At 31.2% G+C, this 9,477-nt stretch overlaps 2 protein-coding genes across 10 annotated transcripts; both read left to right on the top strand.

The window, feature by feature from the left end:
• Positions 1-170: 170 nt before the first annotated feature.
• LOC100651012 (ras-related GTP-binding protein A) lies at positions 171-5,368 on the top strand. Of its 6 annotated transcripts, none has more exons than XM_020864914.2 (8): positions 937-1,114; positions 1,695-1,890; positions 2,972-3,053; positions 3,190-3,289; positions 3,373-3,757; positions 3,827-4,042; positions 4,112-4,227; positions 4,293-5,203. In XM_020864914.2, the coding sequence occupies exons 3-8, from the start codon at positions 3,042-3,044 to the stop codon at positions 4,382-4,384; spliced, it is 921 nt and encodes a 306-aa protein (XP_020720573.1). In that variant the 5' UTR covers positions 937-1,114; positions 1,695-1,890; positions 2,972-3,041; the 3' UTR covers positions 4,385-5,203. The 6 variants fall into 6 exon arrangements, 5 of the variants coding, with proteins under 5 accessions (XP_048265686.1, XP_020720573.1, XP_020720574.1 ...); XM_003398022.4 differs by lacking the exons at positions 937-1,114; positions 1,695-1,890 and adding exons at positions 2,403-2,638; positions 2,808-2,884; XR_007225590.1 differs by lacking the exons at positions 937-1,114; positions 1,695-1,890 and adding exons at positions 2,404-2,884; positions 5,248-5,368 and having other exon boundaries at positions 4,293-4,480.
• Positions 5,369-5,474: 106 nt separating this feature from the next.
• LOC100649122 (beta carbonic anhydrase 1) lies at positions 5,475-8,294 on the top strand. 4 transcript variants are annotated; one of them, XM_048409732.1, is made up of 6 exons: positions 5,649-5,786; positions 5,902-5,951; positions 6,335-6,419; positions 6,704-6,891; positions 6,961-7,152; positions 7,435-8,294. In XM_048409732.1, exons 2-6 carry the CDS (start codon positions 5,931-5,933, stop codon positions 7,642-7,644), a joined length of 696 nt encoding a protein of 231 aa, XP_048265689.1. In that variant the 5' UTR covers positions 5,649-5,786; positions 5,902-5,930; the 3' UTR covers positions 7,645-8,294. The 4 variants fall into 4 exon arrangements, with proteins under 4 accessions (XP_048265688.1, XP_048265689.1, XP_048265691.1 ...); XM_048409731.1 differs by lacking the exons at positions 5,649-5,786; positions 5,902-5,951 and adding an exon at positions 5,475-5,642; XM_048409734.1 differs by lacking the exon at positions 6,335-6,419.
• The last annotated feature ends 1,183 nt before the right edge of the window (positions 8,295-9,477 follow it).

The following is a 9,477-nucleotide window of genomic DNA, read 5'->3' on the forward strand; positions in this document are numbered from 1 at the left end:
CTCACCCTCCCTCTTCCTTTCTTTCTCTCTCTCTCTCTCTCTCTCTCTCCCTCCCTCCTTCTCTTGTTCTCACTTTCCACCGTTCTCCGTGTCTGGGATGTTCTTTAGTGTCGCGATTGCTCTTTCGTTCTCGGAGTGTTTTCACTCCTCCCTTTTTCTGTCGTCTCGCACTCGCGAAAGAAAAAATACGATTGTATATCGTGTATATATGGCGCCGCTTTATCCACACGTCCGTAATGTGCCGTGTTTGGGCACGGCGGAGGCGGAACCACGCGGCGCTCTGAGTCTTATCAATGGTATCTCATTTCGTACGTATAATCGACGCCCAATGACGACGAATCTCTTCCTGTTCTTCTCCACACTTTTTTCAAGGTTGATAAGAAGTCTGAATCACCACCGCTGCCGCGGTCCTCTGCCACTGTACAGCGCCTCCACTACTGGAACACCGTTCACTCCCTCTCTTTCTGTACCTCCCTCCTTTCCTTTCCCTTTCTTTCCCTCTTTTCCACTTTTTCATTTGCTTCTTTCTCTCTCCTTTTCACCATGTATTCCTCTATTCATACACTTACAAGGTTTGATCATTAGTACTTAGTATGTACACGCATATACTTACTTTCACCCGCACCTATTGTCGGTTAACCCGAATAAGTCCGTATATGTACATATATGTATATATGCGTGCGTGCGTTGCGGGTGACTGTGTGTGTATATATATACATACATACATACATACATACATACATACATACATACATACATACATACATACATACATACATACATACATACATACATATATATATATATATATATATTTATTTATATGCATGTATATGATTTGAAAAGAAATTTAGAATAATATAGATTGGAACAGTGGTAAGACTGTAAGTAAATCAATTACAGGTTAGCCAACATGGAAACAAATACATATTGTTGTAAACTTCAATATGGTTTTACTTGTTAAAATTAAAGCTTTCAGTGGATTATTATATACTTTTTAAAGATAAGTTAGAAATTTGTATATTCAAAGAGAGTGTGCTGAAATATCTTAAGATTTCGTATGTGCATAAATCGTAGTTTAGTAATTATAAAACTACATATTTGCTATTTTCGTGTAGGTACCTATTGATATTTTTATTCTTATTTATACCAGAGTTTGTACATAATGAATTAAATATGTTTTTACAAATTAATTTTATAACGTATTCGAAACTATTCAATCTTTTCCTTTCGAAAATAGATATAATATATATTTTGATAATTTATGTATCGTAATTACATGTTTAAATCTCTTTAAAATATTTGTCACTAAAAAGTGTGCTTGTTAAAAATGTATTATCTCGGTTTATATTTCTGACAAATGAGTATCTTACTTATCTGGAAGAAGCATATATAGGGATTAACTATATACTATAAATAAAGTAAATAATAATTTAAAAAATATGAACTTAAATACTTAAGACTTGGAGTATAATAATAATAACAATAATAAATATATATATATATATAGAGGACTATTTATAATTATATGCATAACAAAGGCTATATAAAGAATATAATGTTCCGATATCATAAACATTATTAATATGTATGAAATTGCATCTTAATAACTTAATAATATACTTCTAAGTCCATAATAAAACTAACTGATTTTTGTTTTGGTAAATATAAATATTGATCGTTATCTATTGCAGGTAGTTTGTTAACATGTGTCCAAAAATGAATCCTTTGATTATATCATACCTGTCTATGTAATATATTTTTGTAACTTAAGAAAAGAAGGAACAAATACATAAAAAATCATATTATGATATATTTGAGAAAGTTCTTACATGTTTTATATTCCAAAACATTTGTAAGAACATTGTTCTATCATATGTAAATTTACATGTAAGTTTTGTTTTATAATATAATATGCTTGTTTGAAAATCAAAATTCTCTTAAAAGTATTTTTTATTATTTTCTCTGTTATTCTTGATACTTTGAATACATAATACTATGACATTTTAATCTTGCAGATTTTTATCGTTAGACATATTCATATTTATAAGAATTATTATTCTGTATTTATATATAGAATCATCATTTAGTATGATTATAAGCCTTCTGCATGATTAAGTTGTATTTATAAGGTATATTAATATAAGTAAAATGATATCAATTCTTTTATAAATGATTTTTTTACTGCAATTATATTAAAGAAAATAATAATTTCAGAAGTGTATAACGTTAGATTAATTACATTTCTGTTCGTTATAATAGGTCCAGTGCTGCACAGTCTGAAAGTTTAAAAATTTATAATTTATTTATTTGTATGTGTGTGTGTGTGTGTGTGTGCGCGCGCGCGCGCGCGCGTGCGTGCGTGTGTGTGTGTATACACACACGTAAACAACAAAATAATTTAGAAACTTAGAAAAGATAAAGATTGATTAAATTTGCGAAATGTTACAGAAATATGAAATAATACTTGATAATATTAAAAGTGTTAATATGGATTAATAATAAATACATTGTTTATTATACATTTTATTAAATACAGTTGGCTCAATTATCTTATCTTTCAATGATACGTGAATAATGACAACATGTATGAAGTTAGCTACATACTTAGCTTATAAGTTAATCACATAGAAAAGAGGTAGAGGGTAATCATAATTATAATAATTCATAACATAAGACTGTTTACTATTAAGGAGATCGTTATTTTCATTCTGAACAACCCATGTGTTTGATATCATAAAGTATCTGTAAATGATATTTAACGCCATTTGTTAACTGACAAGAAAATTGGTGTGCGTTTATTACAGGTTATAGAGTTGTACTATGTGATTCATCGAACAGTGTAAAATAACCTATGAATTTAACATCTGACCACGTATTTGACGTATGTTCAGAACGTACTCCTGTCATAAGTGTAATGGAAACAGTTTAATTGTATAACTGTATCGTATTATTCAATAATTTGTTGCAGGACACAGCAATTGATCAACTGTCGCATACGATTTTTAACTAATTCTTAGATATAACATTATCAATTCAAGATGAAGAAGAAGGTATTCAAATTTCGTACTTATCTAAAATCATAACCATTTAAATTAATTTGTACCGTTTGTTAATAGATGTTCGTGCGCGCGCGCGTGCGTGCGTGTATGTAAGTTTTACATATAATAAATATTCTATATTTTTTAGGTTCTGTTGATGGGTAAGAGCGGTTCAGGAAAGACTAGCATGCGCAGCATAATCTTTGCCAATTATATTGCTCGTGATACACGTCGTCTGGGAGCAACAAGTGTGTAATACTTGGCTTATAACAGTTTTATCAAATATTTGTATCTTCTGCATTATTTATTAATTTACTGGTATGTTTAATAGTTGATGTAGAACATAGTCATGTTCGATTCCTTGGTAATTTGGTGTTAAATCTTTGGGATTGCGGTGGTCAAGAAGCATTCATGGAAAATTATTTTGCATCACAACGTGACAATATATTTAGGAACGTAGAGGTTTTGATCTATGTTTTCGACGTAGAATCCAGAGAATTAGATAAAGACATGCATTATTATCAAAGTTGCTTAGAAGCAATATTACAAAATAGTCCAGAAGCAAAGATATTCTGTTTAGTACATAAGATGGATTTAGTACAAGAGGATCAACGAGATTTGATATTTAGAGAAAGAGAAGAAGATCTGAAAAGACTTAGTTTGCCACTTGAGTGTACTTGTTTTAGAACTAGCATATGGGATGAAACATTATATAGGTATATCTTTGTAACTGTACAATGATTTCAATCTTTATTTTATAATTCCATGCAAGCTATTATGTTTAGGGCATGGTCTTCAATCGTATATATGTTGATTCCAAATGTGAAAGAGCTTGAACAGAGTTTGAAACAATTTACAAATATTATTGATGCCGATGAAGTACTCTTATTTGAAAGGGCAACATTTTTAGTAATTAGTTATTGTCAAAGGCAACATCACAGAGATATACATCGATTTGAAAAAGTTTCTAATATAATAAAACAGTTTAAACTTAGTTGCAGGTAACTTGCCTATAGAAAGTGTATGTATAAACTAGTTTGAACATATATTTATAAATTATACATTTTTAGCAAACTAGCGGCACAATTTCAAAGTATGGAAGTTAGAAATACAAATTTTGCAGCTTTTATCGATGTGTTTACATCAAATACATATGTAATGGTTATTATGTCGGATCCTGCTATCCGTAAGTATTTAGTATCTTAATTCGTTTTTTAATAAATACTGAAATAATTATTCCTACTGTTTCAGCATCAGCAGCAACATTAATCAATATTCGTAATGCACGAAAACATTTTGAGAAATTAGAGCGTGCTAGTCAGAGTTCGGCATTAAGTAGATAGAAATCAGCTCGACCCAGGCGCGTTGTCACCCGGGTCCAGGCTGTTAATCACTATTGAATCTAAGAGTCACTTTAAAAGAGAATCATCACAATGAAGGTGCATGAGAACTTTCCTCTTTTATTAATTAAAGTAAATCGATAATTTTGCTAATGAATGAATAATTTCAATATGTAATTTGTGATAAAACTATTATTAATACTGTCATTTTCAAAGAATCATATTGTATTTCAGAAAAGAATCTGAATTTTTAGTTTATCCTATATAAAATTTGAAAGAATATTTAAAAATTTTGCTACGCTTGTACGTGTTAATAAATGAATACAACACACACACACACACACACACACACACACACACACACACACACACACACACACACACACACACACACACACACACACACACACACACACACACACACACACACACACACACACACACACACACTCTTGTTAGTATGAAATTGTACGCTATTAGTATCATGTTAAGTGGATATATATATCGTTGTTCGATTATAGTAAATACTGTCTTGGCTCTTAGAGATAATACATGGTTTTCTGGGTTAAGCTTTTTCCTGGTTCCATGATGTTATGTATTTTATTTCTGTATAGCAATTATTCTCTCTGGCCTGTTACAAAGATATATATTTTCTTAAATTATATTTACTTGATATAATAGTGTACATATATACTTATTATATAAACCGTGCTATTGCAACAATCAAGCTAACCGTAATTGTATCTTTCGATTTAGATAACGATAATGTTAAATTATACGTTATATTTTGTATAAAATTTTGATTGTTACCTTTTGAACAAATATTAAAAAGAACAAATATTAAACATGTATGAATTTATTTACAGCTGTATTTATGAAGAAGTAATAAAAGGAACATGGAATAAAAAAAGCTTATGCTTTTACGTGTATCACTAGACTGTATTTTTTAATTATGCGAATAAATAAAGTCATCGAATTGAATCTAAATTTAATGTTGTGTTTAAATGAAAAGTAGAATAAGTTAAGTAATCTTTGAACTAATCTTTATACTCATTTTTTAGTCGTGCGATACATTTAAAATTGCCGCCTTCTGCTCGGCTGTGGCGAAATCGTGTGTTGTCACCATTTTAGGTTGATAGAACGTAACAAAGTGTGTATTGTATCTACCATGGATAGAATAATCAAAGGAATTATGAAATATAGGAATTGCCGTAGGGAAGAAATGGTGAAACAGTTTCAAAGAGTTCGAGATTATCCCGAAGTACGTTACAATTTTTTTTTCTCTAAGTCACTGTTGATAACTTGTGGACATATTTCTCTTTTTATGATGTTTCACGTTTCGTCTGATATTAATATTTAAATCGCGAAAGACGGTGGCAATTATTTTTGGCATTCGTGATAAAAGGTATACATGTTGAGAAAGTATAATCAAATTTAAGTAATATATGTGTTTATTTCATATATGTTTCTATTATATTTGGTAAAGAACAAGTTTGTTTTCATATGTCCTTGAACTAAAGAATCATTCGTAAGAAACATACTTACATGCATGTGGATAAAATTTTATCTGGTAAGCATGTGTCAGACATTACTTTGATATAACGTGACCTATAAAAATTAATTTAATAATAGATTGAAATATTTGAAAGTTGAAATTATTAAATCAAATATTAAAATCCGCGTTGTTATTAATATGTTTTATTGTTGTGTTAAATGTTTATTGCATTTATTCTTTCTCAAACTGTTGCTATGCATGAAAACTATATACATGTACGTAAGATACGTATGTACATATGTATATGTAACATAATTTAACGTGTAAAAAAGCTATTAGAATATGAAAGTATAAAAAGTATTATAAATAATGTATTGCATAAATTACATAACTAATGTAAGGTGCGATATTAACATTTATTGGCACGAGTGATTTTTGTCGTTACTTATTTTACACAGCCAAAGGCAGTATTCTTTACTTGCATGGACTCCCGGATGATCCCAACTAGATTTACGGAAACAAACATTGGGGACATGTTTGTCGGTACGAGACTTTATCATGACATTGATCTCCTCGAATATGAAACTTGTCGCTTCTTTTTTTGTTTTTCCGGACAATTTCACGTTGCAGTTTAATACAATGGAACATTACTGTGATGTTTCTAATGTTTTTAATGTTTTAATTTGAAAGATATTTTTTCTTTGAATGTGTCATTGATTTTGCTAAAGAAACATGGTGTGAAATATTCCAAAGAGCAAGTATTTGACAAATTTTTTTTTTAAGTTTTTGAAGAATTTAACGTTTTGTCAAATTTTATGTTTTTTCAGTAAGAAATGCTGGTAATCTTATTCCTCATTCTCAGCATTTCGTAGACGAGTTAACAATGTGTGAGCCAGCGGCCTTAGAACTTGGTTCTGTAATAAACAATATAAAACACATTATAGTTTGTGGCCATAGCGATTGCAAAGCTATGAATTTGCTGTATGCTTTGCGGGACGAAGATTTCGCATCGAAAGTGTGTACTTTGTTAGTTTTACTATTTTTACACATATTTATCTGATTTATAATAATCTTTACCTCGTAGGTGAACAGGAGGATATCACCGTTAAGAGCATGGTTGTATGCACACGCTAGCAACAGTTTAGCGAAATTTCAACAGCTTGAAGTTGTTGGCTTCCACGAGCCGATATTATTTCAAGCTGAAACGCCTTTACGGAAGTTTGTGGCTTATATCGACTCAGACAATAAATTTGCTATAGAGGATAAGTTATCTCAAGTTAGTATAGATGCATTTATCATCGCATAATTGGCCAAACACCCGTTAAAACAGAATAAATCGGATAAAATTTTCACTGTATATATATATATATATATATATATATACATATATATATTAATATATTTTTATTAATTCCCTTAACTTAAAAGAAGAAGAAGAAGAAGAAGAAGAACAAGAAGAAGAAGAATATATATATATATCTATATAAACGATCATTTCTGTAATTAATAAATTTAAATTGAAGTCTATTTTAAACAAATACATGTATTTTAATTTCAGATAAATACTCTACAACAGTTACAAAACATAGCTTCTTATGGGTTTTTAAAGAAACGGCTTGAGAGGCATGATTTGCACATTCATGCTTTGTGGTTTGATATTTACACTGGTGATATTTATTACTTTAGCAGGGGAAATAAAAGATTCGTAGAAATAAACGAATCGACCGAAGCGTCTTTGCTTGCAGAAATTAAGGAATATTATTCTTAAATTGCTTAATGCCAAAATGGTAACTTTTACTTATATAGGTGGGAAACGTCGTTTCGTCGTTGAGATTGAATAATTACGATTCGTCGAACCTCCCTAGAATGTTTAAACGTGGAGTGGGTGCGAGTTAGATACTCGTTCAATCGAAGACCGTGTAATGTACCTGGATGTGAAAGTAGTGAATTCTCTTCTATCTTTTTTTTTTCTTTTTTCTTTTTTCTTATTAAGATTCATATTACAAACTCGTTTGCACAAAATAGATCGCCATGACAGTGTTGGAGGAATTTATAATAAGGATATTTGATATAGATTTATTTCTAATAATAAGTTTAATTGTATATTATTATTAGTTTCGCTGTATGTTGTCGAAGTATAGGGAATTTTTTTTTTTATATAGCATATGTTCGTTAACATGTAAGGTGCAAAGGAAAAATTATTTATTTATCGATGAGATGTACTCAGCAGAAAAATGATCAGGGCGTTGAATGAAACGTTATTTTCGGAATAAATGATATAATATTTTTGAAATGGTTATACGATATATACAAGGTTTTTCCACTGCGTATTTATAACTATTTATACATGTGATAATTACTTGTAATTTCATATAATCACTGTGATAGGTGTACAAAATATATTTACTGTTTTTGATATGTTCGGTTTATTTATGTTCATTTAACGATCCGCTTGACTTGTCACCGATTTGGTTCAATATACTTTGCGCTTGAATCACGTGAAATAAAATTGAAGTCGAGCAATAAGAGCTGGAGGACGTACCGTATTGACGGATGGACGATTTCGTGGCCAGGCGAACTAGAGCATGCCACTCCCGAAAGAGAAAGCAAAACAACGAACCAAGGTGTAGAATTAGGATGATTATAAGTATCAATATCAGATGTTCGAGCCCTATTAACGCAATGTACAATAGTTATTTGCACTTGCCGCAAATATTTAAAAATCGTTGCTTACTTTTATCATTTTCGTAAATTTAAAAACGTAAAACGTACAAATTTACATCCAACTGTTTATACGTAGTAACGAATGGTATCACAGTGCTCTGCAATATCATAGCCATCTTCTGTTAACGAACGTTTGTTAACCACGAAACGTTGTGGGCTTTATAGACAGATATTAGACGCTTTGATGCCAACCAGTAGGTTTCCATGCAGCGGGCGTTATAAAGTAAAGTGCAACTATCCACGAAACAGTGGTGAACCATATTCGTCGCTACGCGTTTTCGTCGTGAGTCATGACGACCGGCGTTAACATTGCCAGTAGCGAGACGTGCAATTATATTCAAACGATTTTAATAACGAGGCAAAATGTATCTTACTGTACGCTTTGCAGACAAAATCGAATAACATTGCGAACAAATAATTGCTCGAATGAAAACTGCGGATAAACGAAGTTGTTCGAGAATAACGGATAAAGACTTGTTCGAATATGTTTTCGAATATTGTACGTAGAGAGTAGAGAGTAGAGAGTAGAGAGTAGTAGCAATGCATGGAAATCATCGTTGGAACGTTTACTTAAATACAAAGACAAAGCGGTCGCTTGCAGATCGTCAATCGTATCACGCCGGGAAGCAGAACGCCACGGGGACGTTTTAGCTTCGAGTCGGCGCAGCGTCGGCATCTCATCGCCTGGCTGGCTGTGCAACAATTTAGTTTCCCGTTTTGCCATTTTATTTGTAATTAGTGCTGAAATCGAATGACGATTTATTCGCGAGTAACGAATAATTTTTCGTCTAATAAAGTCGCTATTCCTTATTCGCGAACATATCTTGAGAATTTATTCGTTATTCGAATAAGATTTGCCCAACTCTGCTAATAGACA

Source organism: Bombus terrestris, chromosome 10, assembly GCF_910591885.1.
Source record: "Bombus terrestris chromosome 10, iyBomTerr1.2, whole genome shotgun sequence".
Classification (NCBI taxonomy): domain Eukaryota; kingdom Metazoa; phylum Arthropoda; class Insecta; order Hymenoptera; family Apidae; genus Bombus; species Bombus terrestris.